We start from the raw sequence: 26137 nt of genomic DNA, 5'->3' as shown, positions 1-26137 counted from the left end.
CACTGAAAAAGAATGGCTTCATTCTTTACAAAAAAAAAAAAAAAAATCATCCTTGGATTCAATTGCAGTCTCATACACTCTCTTGCTCTGTTCTAAATGAATTGAAAATGTACTGCATGTTGTCACAAAACAAAATGCATGCAATATAGATGTTTCGAGGAATGAGAGCCATTAATAATTTATACCCTTACAGTACAGTTTCTGATTTTGTCAGTCAATAATTTGTTCCAGACCCATGGTTCTTCACCAAAGCACATTTATTTCCGTCTCATATATCATCCCTAGTAGTTGGAGTTCCAATACTGAAGTTTGATACACCCTATAGAAGACACTTTTGGACTCCAACAAAAACTGAAAGTTATCAGAAGCATATATCTGAAATTATTTGATTTCTCAAGTTGATTAAACAAACAGTATAAACTAAAATACCATCATGTATGGTGTAAACATAATCTTCACAATATCTTAATATGGGAATAAGTAGCCAATTTTCATTTGTTTTTTCAACAAAATTTAAGTACTTTTGATCCTAAGATTAAGCAACTAAGGTTCTATTTCTAATTACCTATATCTGTATTTGTGTGCTGTCTGTTCTCAAGAATTCCTTGACTTAAAAGTATTTCATTTCCAATGCCATGTTCCAACAAGTTTCTCAAAGAAGAATGTGGTTTTATTTAAGTGGATCATAAATATTATCTCTGATATTTCCTGACAATCTGTTTTCATTCATGGGTGTTCACTTTACTTAATCCTAAAACAGTATCATTTGAAATCTAGAAGAATTTTCTTTCATTACCACATTGTTTCTTTCCACTATAAAATTGTTGATAAAGAAAGACATGTTTCTGTTATTAATTTCACTGAAGGTTATGACCTGGATTAACTTATCAATTTGCTAGCGACATAATTGCTCACACGCATTATTATGTTGTAACTAATTACTATCTAATAATAAATATGGTGGGAGAAGGAAAGAAAAACAGGGGAGGCAGTACAACTGGTTTCCAAAACAGCTCATCTGCACATCAGTCTTCTTTGGTTCTTGGTAACAATAATGACGACAATGCTGATGATAACCAAGCAGGACAAGACAAGAGATTTTCAGTTACACCAGATGTGTTCAGGGGAGTCATCTGTGACAATCAGCCAGCTTCATGATCATATTTAAATTTATGGTCCTGTTTAAAAGCACAGTTCTTTTTATTTAGTTCACTTTAATAAACACCCATTTCCTGTCCACATATTTTTATACATGCCACCTTCAACTGGCAAAAATAAAGCATATTCTGCATGAAATATATGGTATTGTTATAATCAGTCTACAGTTAAAAGGTTAGCCGTAAATCCTTAGGTACTTAATATATGAAAACTCTGTTGAGCACTAATATGTCCAACACATTTAATAATAAGTCTTTGCTTGTTAAAGAGAATACTTGTAACCATTTTAAACAGCCTTATAAAAACTTTGGTTAGTTTAAATATGCTATTAAATTATGTTCATAGATTTACAAACAATTTTATTATGATCTAAGAAAATGAGCAATACTGAAAACAAGCCTCTAAGATTCTGACATCCCCAGACACACACACACACATACAGACTAATATTATTCTCTTCCTTGACAAATATTTTGATCAAAATTTATAATTCTGCATGGTGTGTCGCCATCTTCTATTAACCATTCAGCCAACACTTTTAGATTGAAGTGAAGATATTCAGCTGTTCCCAGGTTGCTTGTGGTGTCTTCTATTACGTCTGCAATGTGCACAACACTCATCTGGAGGCTGCAGACCACGTCTCAAATTAAGGCACACCGAACGACTGCAACGTTTACGTTCACAGTGATGCTTACCATCCTGAAAGGAAATTATTACATAAAATATCACCATACATGCAATAATTACAGTAAATATTAACAAGATCATTTTAAATATAAAAGTAACGGTATTTGAAGATGTTAAGAAAATTAGGGTGTTGATATAAAACAGAACTCTTATAGCATTACAATTCTCTAGGGGCTTGACTAACTGTTCAACTTTCTTGGGTTGAGATCCATGTCACTACCCCTAGTACCAGACAGCTTCTCAGTTATCTTTATGAGCGTGAGAGAATCTCATTGTAGATTCTATACCAAGAAAAATGTTTATCAGATTCAGGATTCAAGCCTATGACCTCCTGGACAGCAGTCAAACACTAAATAGTGTATCCTTTTTTTATTATTATTATTATTATTATTATTATTATTATTATTATTATTATTATTATTATTATTATTATTATTATTTCTTAACCTCCCCCTCCAGGGTTGGTTTTTCCCCCGGACTCAGCGAGGGATCCCACCTCTAGCGCCTCAAGGGCAGTGTCCTGGAGCGTGAGGCATTGGGTCAGGGGATACAACTGGGGAGAATGACCAGTACCTCGCCCAGGCGGTCTCACCTGCTATGTTGAACAGGGGCATAGTGGGGGGATGGGAACATTGGAAGGGATAGACAAGGAAGAGAGAAGGAAGCGGCTGTGGCCTTAAGTTAGGTACCATCCTGCATTTGCTTGGAGGAGAAGTGGGAAACCACAGGAAACCACTTCCAGGATGGCTGAGATGAAAATCAAGCCCACCTCTACTCATTTGACCTCATGAAGCTGAGTGGACCCCATTCCAGCCCTCGTACCACTTTTCAAACTTCGTGGCAGAGCCGGGAATCGAAGTCAGGCCTCTGGGGTTGGCAGTTAATCACACTAATCACTACACCACAGAGGTGGATATTATTATTATTATTATTATTATTATTATTATTATTATTATTATTATTATTATTATTATTATTATTATTATTGTTGTTGTTGTTGTTGTTGTTGTTGTTGTTGTTGTTGTTGTTGTAATTGTGGATCCCCTCCTTTACTTGCTTTCATAAAAGGAAGGAATTAGTTTCAGGATGAAGAACACCATATCTCTAAGTTATCATAATTAATATTAGTAAACAAATCAAATTATGAACAACAAATTGTATGTAAATGAAAATACTGAAGTAGCTGAAGTAGGGAGTGTAGGAGAATGCTGATAATATTTGTGATCTATGAGATTAAAACATTCATTCTTAAATAAATGTTTATAAAATATACATTAAGGAGCAACATGACATATGGTCCTCTTTAGGTTTAATTATTGTATTGATGGGGTGATAGTACTGTCAAACGGGGTGATTTTGGACGGTTTTGAGGTTATTTTCATCTTAACTCACGAAGAAAATCTAAAAATAGTCTTGTTTATCATCCTAATAATGAAGAATAATCGAATTAATACAATACCCCACAAATGGAAGATATACGCCAACACATGTTTCGCTGGGAAAACACAAAGGAGTGTCCAAATTTACCCCGTACATCGGGGTGATTTTGGACGCACATGCTTTTTAAAATGCTGTCTGAAGTTTCAAAGCGTATTAGGTTATTTCAAACACAAATGGTCCTCTATTTTAATTCTTTATTCTTTTTGCTTTAGTGTTGTGATATTTAAAGTGTTCTGAGTGTATCCAAAATATGACTAGCTAGTTAAAATCATTGCATGATAAATTTAATGTGTTACTGATCAATCTTTATTTTCTGAGAAGGTAAATGTAAGATTTTCCGGTCTAAATTGAGATATTTATAGTTATAAACTGCACAGAAATCCTACTGAAGATCTTAATAATTTTTCTCATAAACAATACAAATCTTAATGCAAAAAAAAAAAAAAAAAAAAAAGGTCGATACAATGAACATGTAGCTGCCAAGGCCTATAAATCTAAAATACACTTTCTCTGAAAATAAACATTCCTCCCTTCTCAACTTGGGCTGGAAGTATTTCCAAAATTAGTTCTTTAGCTATTGTATCCACATCAGGGATGTTAGGGAACACAAACATTTTTCTGCTGTTTTTATGTGGGCACAAGTATTTGACATCCACATCCCTTGAACGAATATTTCAGGCCAGGTCAAAATACTGCCTTGTATGTTCTTTGTTCCTCAACTTGTATTTATAACCTGCAAAAGGAAAGCCTCTTCTTGCAACACCAGAACGTCATTACCTTCATTGTGTGTTTCATCGCATTCATATTCACTAGTAGTGCCAGCACCATCACTTGTTTCTGCACTGCTTTCATCTCCGCAGAAGTCACAGCCAAAATCCGCTTCCCAGGAAGAAGATTTTATTAGTGGCGGCAGGAAGTAGCAGGTCGCGTTGGGGGGTAACGAGCTTCCTTGAGCATTTCCTTCTTCCTTATTTAGCACTGGTTGTCTTCCCCTTTTTTTAATTTTTTTTTTATTTTTTGGATGCACTTTCTGCACTTATATTGTAGGGTGTACCAAGACATACCATACAAATCAAATGCTTTCCTATAAGACAACTTGCCACTTTTAATATCATATATGGTTTTTTCTAATTTTGCTTCGTATTTACACCTTGAAGCAGCTCCTTTCTGCCTCTGATAATTTCTAGACATTTCCAAAATCACCCAGACTGCTTTCAATTTTCAGTAAAAAGTGCGTAAAACACTATTTTTCACTAAATCACACCAAAACTCCACAGCAATAATTTATAAACACTTCAGTCAGTTGATCTCACCAAGAACCATAGTTATAATGCATTTCCAGTCGTGGCAATCGAAAGTATCCACTTAATGATAGTGCATGAACTTTCAACAATGCCAGTGCACATGGGAAATTTTCCAAAGCATGAAGTCGACTCGTAATAAAAAGCGCAGAATACGGGAAACATAACCTCAAGGTCAAACTAAAATGCGCATGGAAGTCCAAAGCAGTGGCATCTCATCGTTGCTATGCAACAAAATACGGCAAATCTACCATACTGTCCAAAACCACATCTGTGTCCGAAATTGCCCCGTCTGACGGTACCTCATGGGGGAACACTGTAAGTACCTAGGTGTTATTATAAGGAATGATCTCCACTGGAGTAACCATAATAACGAGGTTGTTCTTCACACTCTTAGGAGGGTAATTAGGGGTTTTAGTAAGGATGTAAATGAGAGGACATATAAGTCTCTGATAAAACCCCTGTTAAAGTATGGTTCCTGAGTACGGGACCCACATCAGGACTAGGTACTTGATACGAGAACGGGAAAAGATCCAAAGATAAGCAGCATGATTTGTCGTGGGTGATTTTTGACAAAAAAGTAGTGCTATGAAAATTTTGCAAACTTCAGGCTGGGAAGACTTGAGAGTAAGGAGACGAGATGCTCAACTAAATTGTATGTTACAAATTGAATAGGTGGTATTATAAATTACTCCTTGTGTAAACTTAGTGATATAAATTGTATGTTTCGAGCTTTTTGGAGTGGTGGTGTGGGATGACATTAGTAGACGAATAAGCATGAGTAGAGCTTTTTCAAAGTTCATAATATGAAGATAAAGTTGGAATTCAAGATGAAAAATTGGGGCAAATATTCATTTATAGGAAGAGGAGTTAGGACTTGAAATAATTTATCAAGGAAAATGCTTGAATCATTTTCAAGTTCTTTGAGTATGTTTAAGAAAAGGCTAGGTAAGCAATTAATAGTGAATCTGCCACCTGGGTGACAATGCTAAATGCAGATCATTGATTGATTGATTGATTGATTGATTGATTGATTGATTGATTGTCACAATCACATCATTTTAATATGTATTGAACATGAATTTTGGTAACGATTGAATATGAAATTACCATTTGAAAATACTCACTTTGCATCTGCATTTTACACACTTATATTCCCCATAAGAATGGAGTCTTGGGTGCCATTCTTGTCCATTCTCGAATGGAGGTCCTTTCGGATTCTTACAACCACCATCAGCAAGGATCTCCTCGGCACTTCTCTGTGTGAGAGTGCTGCCTGCTGACTGCTGGTCTTGAAGTATTTGAGGACCAGAATTTTCAGTACCTTCAGTTGTCGCAGCTGGACATTGTTTACAGCATGCTTTCCTGTCAGGTCGAACTGCATCACGCTCATTGCAATCCAGAGGTGGGCACTGAACTCTCGGGCAGTGCACTTCCAGAGTAGTAGCCTGTAACCATATTATAACCAATATTAGAATCTGATTTATGGAAGGCAATCAACTATTTTCATACCGTATGTTTTACTTACATTTCACAATATCTTAAGACTTATAACAGTAGAAGACCTACATCTGTCTGTACACTTCAAATTTTTACCTCAGACTAGCAGTTATCCGCGGCTTTGCTCACATGGATTTCGTAATTGATTAAAGTAATCGTTATTTGGTACCGTACTAAGACTATCTGAAAATCCCTAAAGTATAAAAACTCGCCAAAAAATTGAGTTTCATTTACCCCAGAAACTCTTTGTAGACCACATTTGTGGTATTGCATTTTGGGGCTAAGATGACCATGCAACATAGAACTGTACATGTGAGAAACAGTCTTCTCTCAAATCAAAAACAAAAAATGTATGTTTCTTTATGTTTGAAGGAGATTCCAAATACCTATTTCCATGTCTGTAACATCTTCAGTTTCTGAGATATAAGTATCTCCATAAAAATAATTCAACCCCTTTATCAGTCCTTCCCACACCCCCACCTAAGTGGATTTTACAAAACCCAAAAAATACATGTCTCTTTATTTTTAAAGGGGATTCCAAACACCAATTTTCACATCTGTAACATTTTTAGTTTGTTTAGATATAAGTATCCTCATACAAACAATTCAACTATTGTTTCAATTCGTTCATCCCCCTTAAGTGGATTTTACAAAAACAAAAGAATACATATTTCTTTACTTTTAAAGGAGATTCTAAATACCAATTTTTCACATCTGAATGTCTTTAGTTTTCGAAATATAAGTATCCATCATACAAATAATTCAACTAATTTTTAAATTCTTTAACACCCCCAAGTGGATTTTCCAAAACCAAAAATATGTATTTCTTTACTTTTAAAGGAGACTCCAAATAGAATTCTCACATCTGTAACATCTTCAGTTTTTGAAATATCAGTACCTTAATAAAATAATTTCACCCTCATTTCCAGTCCTTTTTACAACCCCCCTCAAGTGTTTTTTTAAAAAAAACAAAGATACATGTTCCCTTAATTTTAAAAAAATGATTAAAAGACCCATTTTCAAACCTGTAACATGTTAGGTTTTTGAGATATACTGTAGATATTCTCATTTTTAAAATTCAACCCCAATTTTCAGTTACCTACCCTGAAATGGATTTTCCAAAAAATATCTATGTTTCTTTACTTTTACAGGAGATTCTAAATACCAGTTTTCATGCCTGTAACATGTTATATTTCTGAGATATACTGTGGATATAGTATTTTTTTAATTCACACCCTTAAATTGGAATCTCCAAAAAACAAAACAAAAACTACATGTACCTTTAATTTTAAAGGAGATTCCAATCAATAATTATCATGTCTGTAACGTATTCAGTTTTTGAGATATAAATATCAAGGTATTCAACCCCTTTTTCACATTTTTTTCACCCCCCTTAATGGTATTTTCTGAAAACAAAAAAATTATATGTTTCTTTATTTTTAAAGGAGATTCCAAGCACCAATTTTTACGTCTGTAAACTTTTAAGCTTTTGAGATACAGATATACATATTTAAACAATTCACCTCCCTTTTCACCCCCGTAGTGATGAAATATTAAAAAATTCTCCCTTAGTGAGCACCTACACTCTAATATGAATGTATCCACAAAATAATTCAACTATTGTTTCAATTCTTTCATCCTCCTGAAGTGAATTATCCAAAAACAAAAATACATGTTTCTTTATTTTTAAAAGAGATTCCAAATACCAATTTTCATGCATGTAATAACTTCAGGTTTGGAGATACCAGTAACCTAATAAAAATATTTCAACCCCCTTTCTCAGTCATTTTTACCCCTCTTAATTGTTTTTTCCAGAGACAAAAATGGATGTGTTACTTTATTTTTAAAAGATTAAAAATATCAATTTTCACATCTCTAATATGTTAAGTTTTTGAGATATAATGTAGATATGCCCATTTTAAAAATTCACCCCCTTTAACACTTCCACTTAAGTGGATTTTTAGAAAATGATGCTTTCCCATGTGTATTCCTTTACTTTTTCCAAATACCAATTTTTGTGTCTGTAACATGTTACATTTTTGAAATATATTGTAGATATACTCAAATTCACCCTCTTAAGTAGATTTTCAAAAAATAAAAAAATAAAATGTGTTTCTTTTTAAAGGAGATTCCAAATACCAATTTTCATTACTATAACATCTTCAGTTCTTGAGATTTAAGTATCCTTATAAAATGTATTCATCGCCTTTTCCACCTTTTCTCACCCCTTAAGAGGATTTTTCAAAAACAAATAAATATGTGTTTCCTTATGTTAAAGGAGATTCCAAATACAAATTTTCACATCTTTAAACTGTTTTTGAGATATAGATACCCCCATTTTAAAAATTCATCCCCTTAGCGATGGAATATCACAAAATCCTCCCTTAGTCTGCACCTACATTGTAATATAAATATATCCTCAAAATTTTATTTCTTTATGTCTGGTTATTATATTATTATATTATATTATTATATACAGTATATATAGATAGATTAGGTATACAAAGGTCAAAAGTGGTATTAAGTTAGTTTGGTTTTCTTCTGTCTTTCTGGATGTTATCTGAATATTGTGGGAGAACAGTCAGACCAAATTTCCTGAAAATTGGTATTTAAGTTCAGGAATGTATGTATTTGATTAATAGCAATATTGCAGGGACCAAAACAGGAAATATCAAATTCCTCTGTTAATATTAGCTGCATCGAAAAACTAAATAATAAAAGTTGAACAAACCATAATATTCAGTCTGTTATGTTTCATACTTAATGGAAATATTTGCAATTATTACATGTTTCACTGAAGTTCAAATACCTACAAAATGTATATTAGCCATTAGTCATCAGGAAGATAATGAAAATGAAGATGGGAAGAAAAACTGGAATGATCACTCAAAGAATGAAGGAAAAGGGAAACATAAAAGAGGGATTTACAAGCCTTAGGCATTGAATTGCTCTAATATCACCAAGCCCAAAGAAAACAGTGTAATGGTCATGTTATCTGAATATCATGGGAATTTCTTGAAAGTCAGTTTTTAAGTTCAATGTTACAAGTCCCTAAAACTTATCAACAAGAACATTATCCTGACATAATACTGTTGTTAACAGAGGCGAACTGCCACACATTTCCACTATATGGAATTACTGTTACAATTGTACAAACACTAAACTGTTAATGATGGGGTGACAGCTAGTTTCATACAAATATGATGTACTTCTACTAGAAATATATCTGCTACTTGTCACCGGGCGAGTTGGCCGTGTGGTTAGGGCCGTGAAGCTGTGAGCTTGCATCCGGGAGATAGTGGGTTTGAATCCCATTGTCGGCAGCCCTGAAGATGGTTTTCCGTGGTTTCCTATTTTCACACCAGGCAAATGCTGGGGCTATACCTTAATTAAGGTGAAGGCCGCTTCCTTCCCATTCCTAGGCCTTCCCTGTCCCATAGTCGCCTTAAGACCTGTCTGTGTCGGTGCGACGTAAAGCAAATAGCAAAAAAAAAAAAAACTTGTCACATTCTTAGATGACATGTTACTACAATCCTCCTCTTTTCAATTTGTCATTTTGTACTACAGTAGTTAGTATATGCTATTATTAATCAATGTTAACAATGGAGAAAGAAAGGATATTGCCATCTTTTCAGTTGTTAGGAGATGGATTAGACAAAAGCAGGTCAGTAAACACTCTGGCTCCCAACAACGTAAAACTAATTCTTTCAAAAGGGTTGATTTGTACTACAGTAGTTAGTATATGCTATTATTAATCAATGTTAACAATGGAGAAAGAAAGGATATTGCCATCTTTCCAGTTGTTAGGAGATGGATTAGACAAAAGCAGGTCAGTAAACACTCTGGCTCCCAACAACGTAAAACTAATTCTTTCAAAAGGGTTGATCAACTGGATGCGATCGTATGTGACAAATACAGAAATGACCCAGGCAGAAAGTCAGTCCTACATGAAGAAATATCTGCTTCCCCCCACTCTTCCTTCCCCTTCTGAAAATGCCTGCCCAACAATAAGGCATGTCATTTTGTTATTTGTCATACAAAAAATGTACAGGACATAGATGGGAAATGTTAATACCTAATACATATTATTAAGGATGATCTAGCAATTTTTTGTTCTAGTGTTCAGGTCTACCTCTCAATATCCAGTGGTGTTGATTCGAAGCAAGGGGGGTGGGGGTGGGGGTGGGGGTGAGGGGGTGATCAGCTAATTCGTTCCTTTATTTTATTTCATTACTAACTTTTCCCGTCTTTAAGTTTTTTGCGCCCCTGTTTCTAAATCCCAGTAGCCACTACTGTCAGTATCCCCTCTGGTTTAATATGAATCACAAACTGAGTAGCTAGGATCCTAATCATCTTTAACTTAAATATCAATTTTCAAGACATTCCACCCAGCAATGTTCTAATGTTGCTCTAAGAGACAGATAAAAACTGAACTGAACCCAATATTGGTAATTTCTTCCCTTATCCAAAAACCAGTGCATTAGGTTACTATTTTAAAAATACAGACAGAAATATTATTTTATATGTGTATATAGACATGGGCATCTGCAGGAATTCTCTCAGGGTGAGGGGTGGGGGTGGGGCAAATGAACAAGCTTTTGGTTTTAAAGATCCTGATAACCTGGCACAATATTCTTCACCATGCTATGGTTTTATCACCTTTAAATTCTCTTTGAACTTGGAATAGCTCAAAGGGTGGCAGGTAGAAAGTATCAAGGAGGAGGCTGAAAGACTGAAACCCATTTACTGTTACTTCCCAAACAACACTACCTACAGTAGATGCAAACTTAGACCTCTCTTTGTGATGGTGGTACAGAGATTTCTGTATCAAGAAATTTTCAAGGGGAGGGGCAATGGCCCTACCCTCCCTCCTACTTCTGGGTGCCCATATGTATAGATAGCTCTCGATTGATACAATTACAGTACATGGGGCATAAAACAGATGTTTCAATGAGATAAGATTAGATACATTTTGCTTGGGTAATTATTATGGGGGCATGATTAACATGAACACAGACATGTGAAATGAGGAACAACTATTGATGATGATGAAGATGCTTGTTGTTTAAAGGGGCCTAACATCAAGGTCATCGGCCCCTAGGAACAACTATTAATGCAAACATTCTTATATAATAAAAATATTCACAAACAGAAAAAATGCAGAACAATAATGGAGCTTGTTTCTCATACACATTTTTGAATGTGTCTTATGTACGGAGCTTTCAATAATATTCACAAGTAAACAGAAAAATAGAACTTGATTCAGAAATAATTATTTTGAAGAAATGTTTTGTGTATGAAGCTATAAAAAATAATCACAAGTTAAAAAAGTAGAACTTGCTTCATAAATACATTTTCTGAATAAATGTCCTATTACTGTATATTGTTCATTTCATGATACAAAATCTGTGAAGCTCTACCACCAGATGTACTACCTGAACATTCTGCATGGGTAAATGTAGTTCTCTGAAGGAATGCCCGCTTTCTAATCTCATTTCTTGATATAAAACCATCTACCACCTTCTCCAGATCTAACGTCTTAGCAGCCTCCGAAGACTATCAAACTCCATGGGTTCTTTTCCGGTGGGGGGGAGGGGGGGGGGGGGCAAAATGGCACTCAACCCTCTAAGATCATTTGGTAGGGGCAGAAAACACCTTGCTCCCAACAAAGTTGGTGTCACTGGCTAAGGTACTTTCTATAATATTAGATTTTCATAAAATAGTTCTTGAGATGACGTTAATAAAATAACTGATATTAAGTTAATCTATGAAGGCATACTAGTAAATAAGCAGTAGATAGAGAAAGAGAAGTAACATGTTTCCCTGTTGCTTGTGTAATGGTAATTTAATTATTACTTACATCACAAGTGCAAACGACACAGGTGTCAAAACCATTTGGAGGCACATATGGATGCCAACTGCTTCCAGATTTATGGAACTGGTTAGCTAAGAAACAGCCAGGTATAGCACTGGTATTACTCTCTTGAGATGATGTTGAATCTGAAATATACAACCATTAATTTTTAATTTTAAAATGGTTCATTACTACTGCTACTACAACTACTACTACTACTACTATTTATTTATCATAAAAAATGTAGTGTTGGGAGTGTCCAAGGACATGTTCGGTTCATCCAGTACAGGTCTTTCTATTTGATGTCCATGGGTGACCTACGCATCTGAGTGTGGGATGATGATGATGATAATGATGATAATAATAATAATAATAATAATAATAATAATAATAATAATAATAATAATAATAATGTACGGCGAGGGTAAAACCCAGTGTCAGTATATAGCCTACTCCTGTTGAATAACGCCAAGGGTTCTGCTCAAGGCTTAACGTCCCCATCCAATGGACGAATCACAACCATCACTCCATGTGAACACTTCAGGCTTTTGGCATGCAATCTAGTGATTAGAAATTGTGTACATCTTTCCTATGCTACTGGCCAACATTCTGATGGTGAAATTTCTTTCCACACTCTAACTATGGTGTCAGACCATAATATAGACTTTATTATGTCTGAATTCATTCAGATCAAATGACCATGAAATATAATCCTCCTTCTGATACTGTCTGAAAGAATGTCATTATTATTATTATTATTATTATTATTATTATTATTATTATTATTATTATTATTATTATTATTATTATTATTATTATTATTATTATTATTATTATTATTATTATTATCTTCATATTAAGTTCTCTTCTCATTAATCCCACTTTTTCAGCTTGTTTCTGCTTTGCATCTTCATCAAGGGGCAGGCAATCACTTATCATTGATGGGGTCATTCTTCACAAAGCTTCAGTTTTGATATTGGGTGTAGGTACTTGAGAAGATTAGTAAATACAAGAAGTTAGTAAGAGAACATATATGTGTATGTATGAAAAGAATATCATCGTCTTGAGACATTTTAGACTAAATTCTTCCAGAAAACAACAGAAATGTTTTGAATATTTTGATTGTTCCGTACATAACCTAATATTGAACTCAAATTAACATTAAGTAGGTATGGAAAATTAGAAGAAATCAATAAGTACTCACTAGAACAGGTAGGACAGCATTCTCCAGGCAAAGGTTTACTTCTCACAGCATTGCTGCAGGTCAAAGGTGGGCATACAACTGCATCACAGTGAACTTGTCCATGGTGACAATTGCACATTAAGCAGGGATCATGTACTGATGTCCACTGCATGCCATTATCGTAGAAGCGTCTTTCATAATAACATGATGTCAGCTCATTGGGACCTTCACCATCAGAACTTCCAAGATGCTGAGATGGCACATCATTGTCTGTTACTTGAGGGCGGCAAGATGCAGGGAAGCTCACCTGTGAATTCAATTTCACGATCACTATACTAAACATTTTAAGAGAAAACTATAGACAGCAAGATTATTAAAGAGTTCATGATCATAGGCATCACTGTTTTTTTTTCTATCCAAATTGTCTATGAATGTAGTTAGTGACTTAATGCTTGTGTCTACTGTGAATTGTTATGGTACCAGATTTATTTAGTGTATGGCATACGACATAGACAACAAATATAAGATTACATTCTAAATACAAAAGAATCCATTGAACGATAAGCAACCAGGAGGGGATTGACTCATGGTTAAAAAGAGACTAGTTTACAACTGCTTATCTAGCTGATTCAGCCACTGGATCAAATATGCTGCAACATCTACTAAATCTTCCTGTGATTCTTTGTGCGAGCAGAGAAGACATTCCTGCATAATATGGTTGACAGTTTGATACAATACACTACAGTCACAGGGCGAGTTATAAAAGCGCCATTTATGGAACAAGTATGCACATCTTCGCATGCCCTTCAGCAATATCCAAGTTCTACAGAGAAGGTCAAGACCTCATTGTATGCAATTGGGATTAAACATTCTGTACCTGTTTGTGACGTCTGACTCGTTGGCTGAATGGTCAGTGTACTGGCCTTCGGTTCAGAGGGTCCCGGGTTCGATTCCCGGCTGGGTCGGGGATTTTAACCTTAATTGGTTATTTCCTACAGCACGGGGGCTGGGTGTATGTGTTGTCTTCATCATCATTTCATCCTCATCACGACGCGCAGGTCGCCTACGGGTGTCAAATAGAAAGACCTGCAACTGGCGAGCCGAACCCGTCCTGGGATATTCCGGCACTAAAAGCCATACAACATTTCATTTCATTTACCTGTTTGTGACCACTGATGTTTCCATTCCTCTGTTAAGTGTCAAATCTTAAACTGTTTTAATTGATGGGTTGCAGTATTTCAGTCTTGTGTTGCAGAAATTCCCTATGAATTGGCAGGGAAACATTGGATGAAATCTTGTTGCACTCTTGAAGCAAAGCTTTCAATCAGCGCATGTCTGGTGTAGCAAAGTGGAAAAGAAATGGAAACCAGTATGTTGCAGTAGACCAGAGAGTCCCAGATACAGCGAGTTTCTCTCCTCAGTTCGCCGGCAGGCGGACCCAGCTTATCTGCCTCATCACTTCCTGTTACACCGGGCGAGTTGGCCGTGCGCGTAGAGGCGCGCGGCTGTGGGCTTGCATCCGGGAGATAGTAGGTTCGAATCCCACTATCGGCAGCCCTGAAGATGGTTTTCCGTGGTTTCCCATTTTCACACCAGGCAAATGCTGGGGCTGTACCTTAATTAAGGCCACGGCCGCTTCCTTCCAACTCCTAGGCCTTTCCCATCCCATCGTCGCCATAAGACCTATCTGTGTCGGTGCGACGTAAAGCCCCTAGCAAAAAAAAAAAAAACTTCCTGTTACACAGCGCAGCGACAGCACACGAATGTCCGTGGTCTGTGTCGTATGCCATACACTAAATAAATCTGATACCATAGCAACTCACAGTAGACACAAGCATTAAATCACTAACTACATTCATAGACAATTTGGATAGATAAAGACAGGGATGCCTATCATCAACTCAGAGAGCTTTTATGGGATGACAAAGTACCACATTAACATTATATAAACAGTATTTTGTACCAATTGTAACATACGGACTAGAAACGCTGGTAACTAATAAGAGACAAGATAGTAAGATCCAAGCACTAGAAATGAAAATTTTAAGAACATCAGTTAAAAGGACAAGAAGAGGTAGAATTCAAAATCAGAGAAGAGCTAAATATAGAACCCTTAGTACAGAACATACAGAAAGCAAGATTGAGATGGTTTGGACATGTAAAAATAATGGGAAAGGAACGGGTAGCACGAAGGGAATTGGAAATAGAAGTTAAGGGAAAGAGACCAGTTGGAAGACTGAGAAGAAGGTGGATGGATCAGATTTGGAAGGACATTAGACAAGCTGGATTGGATGTGGCGGAAGTAACGGAGCAGGAAAAGTGGAAGGACAGAAAGGAGTGGAGGAGGCTTGTTAACCACACCTGGGCGACTGGAATAGGACACTGATGATGATGATGATGGTGATGATGCTTATTGTTACCGTGTTTTGGTGGTAGTTATGCATGAAAGAAGGTGCTGGGTGGTGAATAGGTCTCAAGCTACTAAAGTGAAATTAATTTTAAAATTTAACAAGGTTATATTTTCTTTGCAAAATTAGGTAACAACAAATAGAACAGGTACTTAGTAGCCGAAACACGATTAAAAAAAAATACATTTACATAGGTACCCCATTTGGGGCTTCAAAAGTCAGAAACATAATTCTTGGGCAATCAGCTCAGTTTTACCCCAAACACAATTTTAACAGAGGGGCAGAAAACCCCATTCATACCTAGGAGCCCTTGCTCCACATTACACTGAAAAGCCTCCTCGAGGCATACAACATACAATTTTCAAAAGAGCCACTCGCTCTCAAATTTAAGCCTCTCCCAGGCCACACCAAACTCCACCTTTAAGCTGTCCTCAAAGGATATATACACAGGGGTAAAATACCCAACCTACTGAGGTCTATTAAATAACAAGAAGGTTAATACATGACCTCTAAAATACAATTTGAGGGGAGGCGAACTTGCACTCCTAATACACTTTGTTTAAGACCTACTTGGCCTTAGGCCGTTAGTGCAAGGGCTAATCCCATACTACAGAGGTGACTTAAGAAAATAACAATTTACATTACATTACGGAAGAATTGGTTGAGAAAATAAGTTCACCTCAAGACAATGTGAGTGGGAGCTCGAGAGGGTTAGCACTCTCTATCCCAGTATGTAGCTTTACAAGAGAATAGATGAAAAGAGAAGTTACATTTTAGGAAAAGGTTACATAGTGGAACGCTTAGAACCCGCCCCGAAAGTTAAACTGCTGAGCTAGCAAAGAAAGAATTTATTAATCGGCCATTACCTTGTTGCTGACCGCTGCCGAGGAAAGAGGCGCTTCCCGCCTCCTGCTAAGTACTTAATACACTGAAAGATGGAACAGAAGTGGCGCAGAGACCCAAAATTTAGCAGTTTATATCCTCTCGTGGAAGGTTCTAGGCGTTAGGGGAAAGAAAACACCCTCCCACAAACTCTTTATTGGGTAGGACCCCGCAACAGATTCAAGTTGGGGGAAGATACATCTGATTGGATAGAAATTAATTTAAGAAATTCGGGATTGGTTAGGTTCAACACAAGGGGAAAGAAGGGGTGAATATTGCCAACTTAAACAATGACTGAAAGAAATTTAACAAAGAACAAACTCTTGAAATTAAATTTTCTCCCAAAAACAGTTCTTTCACTTCACACTAGAGTGCACCGTTGTTGATCTTCAGTAGTGTCCTCTAGAAGAGAAAGTTCACACTTCTAACTACAAGTGAAACAAAAACACATCAAAAATGACACAGTTCAAAAACTCAAACTTTTCCACGTGGTGACATCTTCTGAGAAAGTAGAAAATTAATACCGTCAATAAAGTTCAGACTTCCTCCAGCAGAGGAGTTTCAATTGGCGCACATTTTAAATTAACGGCGTGGAGGTGTACCGCCTGGTACACTTATGATCATGAACTCTTTAATAATCACAGTGTCCTTGTCCATGGTGACAATTGCACATTAAACAGGGATCATGTACTGATGTCCAAAGTGTTGATCTGTCGCTCCAACTGTTCTCAAGTTGTGAAGTGTTCTCATAATGTCTCCACACGTGTACACGGTAGCGGAAAGGAAATTTATGTACGATAATTATGTGAAAACACAGTCTTGCAGGGAAGTCGTTAGGCGATTTGTAGCACAATTTCCAGGTGTACGTCCTCCACATAGAGAGACCGTGCGAAAACTCGTAAACAAATTGAGAGGAACTGGTTCTATGCTCGATAAGCAGCAAAGTGTTAAAAAAACGTGTCCTTAACGAGGAAAAAGTAAATGAAATCTCAGAAAGATTAGAACATATGCCTACAAAATCCCTAAGATGACTTGGACAAGAAACCGGTGTTTCGAAGAGCTCAGCATGACGGGCTATGAAAATGTTAAAATTGAAACCATACAAGGTAACTATAGTACACGAACTGCATCCATGTGATGATGATAAGCGGGTACGCTTTTGTAATTGGATGTTGCGAAATGTTCATGATGAAATAATTGTTCCACGCTAAATAGTTTTCTCTGATGAAGCATGGTTCCATTTACACAGGTACGTTTTTATGCAGAATAACAGATAATGGACTACAGAAAATCCCCATCATATATACGAATTTCCTCTACATCACGAACGGATCGGAATATGGTGTGCAGTGAACGGATACAGAACTACAGGACCTATCTATTTTCAGGACACAATTAATGTACAAAGATACAGGGATAAAATACTCAAACCATTCTTTGTTGAACTGACTGTCAAAATGGATATTTTCAGCAAGACTCTGCCACTGCACATACAGCTATTGACATATTTAAATTTAATTAGGGAAATTTTTGAAAACCGTGCTATTAGAATGGACTTATGGCCATCATGGTTCCCAGATTTAACTGTTTGTGACTTGTATTTATGGAGAAGCTTAAAAAACAAAGTGTATGCAAGAAACTCTCACACGCTGGACAAAATGAAAGAACATATCTGGAAAGAAATAGCCTCAATTATGGAAGACTCACTTATGCGTGTGAATCAAAGTTCCTAAAACGATGCCAGAAATGTGTGGATACAGGATGAGAACATTTCCAACATCTCCTGTCAAAAGGTACAAGCTTATTTTCTTAATTCTTATTTTCTTAATTTAAACTGTTATCTCATGTCATGCATGGATAAAGTGAGCGAAGTGCTGTCCTTGTTGATATGTCATGGAGCGGGAGGGTGATGAGACAATGGGAGACAGATAAGCTGGGTGCACCTGCCATCCAACCGATGAGAGAAAATCACTATATTGTCCACACGGAGTTATTGAGCTGAGTGTCCACTTTCTTTGTATACGTGCTGTTCAACCATACTGAAGAGTATACGAGTCCAAAGGCTGACCATCATAAGGTAGGTGTTGAGGCAGCTCGTGAAGTACCACACAATTTATGGAGAATACTGTTACATGTTTTTAACTTGAAGTCAAAGCATTCCAGGTGTTTTAATAGGAAAGTGTTCGATCAACGGTCACACCAAGATAATTTGGATGCACTCTTAGCTGTACCTGTGCCATCTTGCTGTTGAGCTGGAAGTGTGCTGATTCTGTCTTGCTCATGCTTGGTTGTGATCTTCAGTTCGGGAAGTTTTGGAAGTTCACTCAACTCCTCATATCCCAAGTTGGCCTATGCTGATGACGTGGCTGACATGTCTACCAGACATTAATATCGGTGAAAATACCCTGTGCAAGGACTTGGGTGGTATGAGATGAAGAGAGCTGACAAGAAATGCTACATACTCACTCATCATTCATCCTTACATATTTCAAAACTCTACCTCCTCTGCTTACAATATTCTACCCATTCCTTCCATAAACTATGCTAGTCTACAGTATTACCTCACACAGGGTTTTCTTCTTCTCCAGCTGTTGAAAATTTAATGTAAAAACATTTCTATACTATGACTGGTTAGAAACCATGCTTTTAAGTATCAACTTATGAACAATGTGAATGTTTCCAGTAGGTCTATTCTGTCATACTTGTTTCTTCTAGTAATTTAACATACCTCAGGCTGTGTTTGGCAGTAATGGGGCAGGAAGGGGATAGGATTATGAAGGAAATTATAGTATCCTCAATTAAGGTTTTGCCAGCAATTACCAGGTGTGAAAATGGGAAATCATGAAATACCACCTTCAGGGACCAAACTCGCCATCTCTCAAAAGCTAGTTCACAGATACACAGCCCATACAGCACAGCCAACTCATTTAGTCTATCATATTCTAATCTATCAGTTGTGTATCTTTTACATTCTTGTCTGGGTATCACCCTTCCACTGTTTTTTGTAATTCTTTGATTATAATTTGAAGATATTAAAACAACAATCTCATCATAAATAGCACATTTCTTTCCATAATGGTACTTATATATGATGTACATGGCTAAAATGTAGATGAATATTTGTTATGATGGCAGAAGTAATGAAGATACAAAATGTAGACAAGCCTAAGCAAAGAAGGTTCTTTAAAAAATGACAGGGAAAAGAAGAAGTAAATTTACTTGCCAAAAAAGAAAAGAAATAAACTGACCTGTTTTACTCTTCCCTTGAGCAGGCTTTGCCCAGTGATAGTATCTCTCACATCAAGAGAGACCACTCCAGACTCAATCATGGACAAATCATTTTGTGATACACCCATCACATAGCCTTCCAGACTGCTACCTCGAAATCTCTCCAGAATTTTTACTGTTTTTGGTGCTCCTTCAGCGAGGATAGGAACAATCTCCAAGTTAAGTTGCAGGCTGCGATCTTCATGGTTCAGACCAGACAGCACTACCTGAAGCCAACTTTGAATATTAATGAACAGTCACATCATTAATCTATAGGCATACAATTGTTTCACATGATAAAGTATCTGAGAATTAGGTTATTTGGGAACAGAAACTCTGAAGGAGATACTTGATTGATTCCTGCAAGCAAAACAACTTAAGCATACAGAACGCGTGGTACCAGAAGAGGGATAGTCATAAAATAATGAAATACAGTTGGAATGGAAAGCTCAAGATTGTAATAGACTATATCACCGGTACACTGGTGATATTAAAGTCACACCCAATGAGTGTGTAGATAGCAACAGTCGGCTATTAGTAACTGACCAAAACATGTCTATGTTCCCAAAGCCAAGTGCAAGAAAATGCCAAAAATCAACTCCTGTTTGTTGACAAACTCAGAGAAGAAAATGAATTATTGAGCAGTAATAACAACAAAATTACCCAAAAATGAGTTTGGAGGGGGTTAAGAAGAATGGTCCATTTTTAAGGAAACCCTTGTAAAGGAAGTAGAGGACATCTGTGGAAAAACAAGTGGCCACTGGTAAGCTGAAGGCTACTCTATTGGTCGGTCCGAATGAAGAGCTTTCACGCCACAGTTCAGTCATGGACATCGTTATGGCCAAAGTCAAGTTTGCATCTGGCGATGTCCTGGAACAGAAGATGTATGAAGACAAGAGGAGATGGCAAACGTTTGTACACCATATCTGGGAAACTGGAGTATCAATTGTTTCTACCCAGTTGACTGGAGTATGATATCCTGTGATGTATTGCGGTTTTTGTAGGAAAACTCAAAATTTGTCCAAGATTGCAAAACAAATGGTGAATTATATAGAACTTTGCAAAAATGGAGCAATACGTAAGAATTCATGAAAAAATGGTAAAAATGACTAAAATTCTTGAGATGACATGATTGTCAAACAATTGCAAATCATGCAGTAGACATTAAAAACACTACCTTACACTACCTTACTACCTTCACGATCTACCCTATCAAAAATGTTGGAGAGGGTTTATAGTGATACAATCCATGCCGCCTCCTGAACCTAAAATATCTGCTATAACTTGCTCGAATGCCACAAGTTGAGCCTCAGTGGAATAACTTTTCCTAAACCTGAACTGCCTTTTATCAAACCAGTTAGTAGTTTTGCAAATGTGCCTAATGTAATTAGAAATAATGCCTTCCCAGAGCTTACACGCAACACATGTCAAACTGACTGGCCGGCTTTATGTTTATCAGTCTTTCTCTTGTACACTGGACCTACTAGAACAACTCTCCATTCATTTGGTATAGCTTCTTTATGCAAGCAATAAGCAAATAAAGATTTCAGATACACCACTACAGTATATCCCAATCCACTGCCTTCAGCATATCCCCAGAAATCTTACCAATTCCAGTTGCTTTTCAAATTTTCAACTTTTGTATCTTATTGTAAATATCTTTTTAACATAGGTAAATTTCAGTACTACCTGCTCCACTTAGACATTATCCTTATATCCAACAAATTTTAACGTACCGTACCGGTGACTGAACATTTCTGCCTTGTATAAATTCTCCCATACACATTCCCCTTGTTCGTTAATGACTCCTCAAATGTCCTTCTTAGAACTTGTTTCTGCCTTAAAGTATTTATTTATATCCTCTATTTTTCACTAAAATTTGTATGACTACCTACTGTATTATGCTTGCCATCATTGTATCCTTAGCTGACTTCTTTGCTAGATTCAATTTTCTAACAGTTCTGTCAATTTCTCCTTACTTCCACAACCATTCCTAACTCTATTCATTTCCAACCTGCACCTCTTTCTTAGCCTCAGTATTTCTCTGATTGGGCGAGTTGGTCATGTGGTTAGCGGCGCGCGGCTGTGAGCTTGCATCCGGGAGTTAGTGGGTTCGAACCTCGCTGTCGGCAGCCCTGAAAATGGTTTTCCGTGGTTTCCCATTTTCACACCAGGCAAATGTTGAGGCTGTACCTTAATTAAGACAACGGCCGCTTCCTTCCCACTCCTAGGCCTTTCCTATCCCTTCGTCGCCATAAGACCTATCTGTGTCAATGCGACATTAAACAAATAGCAAAAAAAAAAAATTATTTCTCTTTTATACTGTAGTGTGTCTTCACCATTCCTTACCATCTTCAAAGGTATATACCTGCTTTCATGTTCCTCAATAATTGCTTTAAATCCATCCCTCAGACTGTTTTCATTTTTTATTTACCATTTTCCATTTTAAAATCTCCTCCAGGCCTGTCTTCTCATCCATACGGTACTGCCTAATATTCCTATTTTTAGAACATTTCTTTCTATTTCATTTATTTATGACAAAAACACTTTGTGTTCACTAATTCTTGAGCTGTCGGGATTATAAAACGATTGCAAATCATATGTAATAGTCATTAAAACACTTGCATTTCCCTTGTTCATCAATAATTCCCAGTATGTCCTATTCCTGGATTAAAATGAGCCCATAAAGAAGAGTTTTCATATTTATATTCTCAAAGGGAGAACAAATTTACCAGCCATAAAAAAAGCAATGTGTAAAATAAAAATAATATTGAAATAGATTAAATATTAATATCATTCTGGATCATCACCTAGTGAAACTGGGTTCTTGATGAGGCATGTTTATAAAACTAACATGTGTAAAATTCATAAACTTCATAAAACTTTTGTAAAAATGTTAATATTATAACTGAGTATAATAATGGTTGTAAGCTGACAGTGTATGATTTAACTACTAACATAATGACTTACATACCTCATAGTGCAAGATGCATTCAAGATCAACTGCAAGCCAACCCAAACCGACAAGAGATGCTGGCTTTTTGATGTTTTGCCTCTTCAGTAACACTGGGGCTGGTGAATCTCTGGGCTCAGCTACCAATTTTGACACCAGTTTTCCTCTAATGAGACTGGATGCATTTAAAGTGGCTACATTTAGAGCTAGTTCCCCATCATATAACTGTTCTAATTCTTGTGGACTTAGCATATCAACAATTCCACTTGCTTTTCCAGCATGGAGGCTAGGAGTGAAATCTTCATATTCAACTCTACGTCGACCACGACCTGATTCCAGAGTCAGCATGGACACTGCCTGCTTCTCAAGTTCATCTACTTGTACGTTATACACCAGAGAGCCTTCGTGATTTAAAAACATCCAGGCCATCCCTGATGCAGTTGTTGTGTGCAGCGCAATTTCACGAGAATCATCCTGATTATCTGGTACTGAAGGAGACAATATTGTCTGAAAATAAGAGAAAAAATCATTTGTAGAAATAATATTATTTGCTTTCAAAAATTAAATTGTTCAAAATATATTTTGAAGAGTACAGTGACAGAAAATAGATGGTGATGTTCATGTATTATTCTAATACTAAACAACCTATAAGGAAGGGAAATTGAGAAAATCTATACTAAACAAAAAATAAATACAATACTGTATGGCATGTTAAATAGGCCAATGGTGTTGCTACATTTAAACACTAGATCCCAGTCAAAGTAGAGCGACATTGGATGTAATCAGTACATTGATAAGTGACAGCGTGCTGTTAGTTGGGAGAAGGCAAAGGGGAATGAAAAAGAAAAAAAACTGGATATTGACAACAGAAAAGGTCCCTTGCAGGTGAAAAGTATGCCTGTATAGGTAAACCATCATGAAAATAATCAGCAATTTAGAAGATGAGCTGGGTATTTTCTAGGATCCTATCGCAGTGACTGTGAGCAAACTTTGTATCATACTTCAAAAAATTCTTGTCAGTACTGTAGAAAGAATAAAAGGAGTTTTTCAACTATCTACTGTGTTTTAAATTATGCATGTATAGGGCTAAGAGGAGGATTGGGAGGGAAGCACACTATGAAGATTATGAAACAAAATTATTGCACCTACTCAAAAAGAAAACTCTCAGAGGGCTCAGTCTATTTTGCAGTTAAAGGAAAAACAGAAACAAAACTATATACTTTTCCTAAACATTTGAACAGAGGATGGTATAAATTGAAGGGCAGATGATTAAGAAAGTAATTGCTACATCTGCACTGAATATTCTTCATGATCATGTCAAATTCAGTAATAAATATACTAAAATTTTTACAGAAAATGAACCTCATGTATTATTCAATTTCTGTGCATAACCAGACGACAGATGCCATTCTGTTGAAATATGTAACTTTCATTCATTATAACAATATAGCTGCACTCACCTGGAACAATTCACACTGTACTCTTGTAATAATGCGGCCCTTGAGATGGAGGGTTTCTGGATTGCTCTTGCTCTTAAGGGACAAGATGAGTTTACCACGGGTCATCAACTCCAGATGGCTAGCAGAAACCACACTGCGCACTTCAACCACGTTCAACTCGTGTGATGGTTTGGTGACATGTACCAACTGTAACACATGGAAACAGCTTTTGTTATGACCTCTAACATGAATAAGGACTACTTCTTATTGATAAATAAATGCTTTATACATTACAAACATTCCAGAAACATGAAGGGCTGTAAAATGGGAATACGGGAATACTTCACGAGGAGAGACTGGATTTTTATGCCCCAGTAGGTTAGAAGGAACTTATTTAAGTGAGTAGCAAGTGTTCCTTAGTCCGGAGAACAGTTCTGCAGTCAGATTTGTATAAGCATTATGGATATAGCCTATCAGAACTTCTAAAATTCATGCAAATCACCTATGAAACTGTAGAGTGGACTGGATTCCACTTGCTACTTGCCAACCTATTAGTAGTTAAAAACCCAGGTTCTATTCAGAACTTCGTAACAAAGCCAGTATGTGGAATAAATAGCAATCATGAACAGTTTTTGTTATTGTTGTTGTTGTTGTTGTTATTGTGTAGTTATGTTTCAACTAAACACTTGTAATGCTAAGCTAGTAGTAAGCTGAACCTATAATATTGTAAGCCGTTGTGTTAAGCATTGGAAATACTTAAGTTGTGTGTGAAATTGTATATGATGGTGCTGGATTTAGAATGTTAAACTAGTAGTATTCTTGTCGTATTTTCTTTCCATGGAATTGCTTGTTGCACTCTAGTTGTTGTAGTGGTGTTTGGGTAGTTAGGTTTTAACTTTAGTCTACTTTATTATCACTTGTAATGTTAAGCTCAACCTATAGTATTGTAAGCTATAATGTTAAGCACTGGATAATATACTTAAGAATGTTAAACTAGTAATATTTCTTGTAATATTTTCATAAATTGGATTTGCTTGTTGTACTTTTGTTGTTGTTGTTGGGTAATTATGTTTTAACTTTACCTTATTATCACACTATTCTAAGTGACCATTGCCACTAGGATATTTCCCAATTGTGATGTATTTGTTAATAATAATAATAATAATAATAATAATAATAATAATAATAATAATAAATTTGAAATATTTGATCTAATATGCAGTACACTGTACCATTCTGTCTTAGAGTTGATATTATAGTGATGATGTTGAAGAAATTTTACCAAATTATAAACCACCATCTCAATCCCAATATTTGATTATGATTTGTTATACAGTAGCTGTTATATAAGATTTCTGCCAATGTATGTACTGATTTCTTTGCTGGAAGGCAATTTTGAAAATTAAAAAATATCAAATTTATTTAAGAGCTTCAAATGATGCCAGCAACCAGTGATGTGCAATGAAACAGAGGCATATTGTAGTTTGATTTGCAATAAACACAGCATTTTAAACAAATAAACCAATAGAAATAATTAAGAATTTGAACATATCATTAGAAAAGCATATTCTCATCATTACTAATTTGCTTTACAAGTGTATCATGGAAAACAACCATTTAAATACAAGCAGAAGCTACATCAAATACATCAGAAATTTACAGTACATCTTGCCAGGCCTCGTACTTAGGACGACTAGAGTTTCAGACACAGAAAGCAGGATCTATCTATAGGCCTACCTGAAAGTGGTTAAGTGAAATGTATTATGTACCATTTTGTAATATGTACATTAAATGTTATGTAATGTAATAATCAACATTAACACAAGGTAAATTTAGAAATGCAGTATGTAAAAAAAAAGTAATGTAAGCCTAACTACTATTAATAATAATAAACGGCATAATTTTTTAATATATAAATTCAAAAATTGGTATATATATTATAAATGTTCATAATTTTCGTTTCCAACGGCCGTAGCCGTGTTGAAACACCGGTTCCCGTGAGATCGCCGAAGTTAAGCAACATTGGGCGTGGTCAAGATTTGGATGGGTTGCCACACGCTGTTGG

General features: G+C 36.1%; 1 protein-coding gene across 1 annotated transcript in view; it reads right to left on the bottom strand.

Moving 5' to 3' along the window:
- Positions 1-1089: 1089 nt before the first annotated feature.
- The window catches only part of sog (short gastrulation), a 515759-nt gene continuing 490711 nt past the window's right edge, over positions 1090-26137 (bottom strand). The window contains exons 7-13 of the mRNA XM_067137646.2: positions 24094-24279; positions 22655-23140; positions 19662-19907; positions 13145-13430; positions 11947-12086; positions 5714-6034; positions 1090-1857 (exon numbers count right to left, since the gene is read on the bottom strand). Coding sequence (XP_066993747.1) covers positions 1717-1857; positions 5714-6034; positions 11947-12086; positions 13145-13430; positions 19662-19907; positions 22655-23140; positions 24094-24279 — 1806 coding nt within the window. The 3' untranslated portion in view covers positions 1090-1716. The remainder of the gene's footprint in view (positions 1858-5713; positions 6035-11946; positions 12087-13144; positions 13431-19661; positions 19908-22654; positions 23141-24093; positions 24280-26137) is intronic.

This window comes from Anabrus simplex, chromosome 1 (genome assembly GCF_040414725.1).
Source record: "Anabrus simplex isolate iqAnaSimp1 chromosome 1, ASM4041472v1, whole genome shotgun sequence".
NCBI classification, from domain to species: Eukaryota; Metazoa; Arthropoda; class Insecta; order Orthoptera; family Tettigoniidae; genus Anabrus; species Anabrus simplex.
The sequence above is the reverse complement of the archived record's forward strand: the minus strand, read 5'-3'. Positions and strand labels throughout refer to the sequence as shown.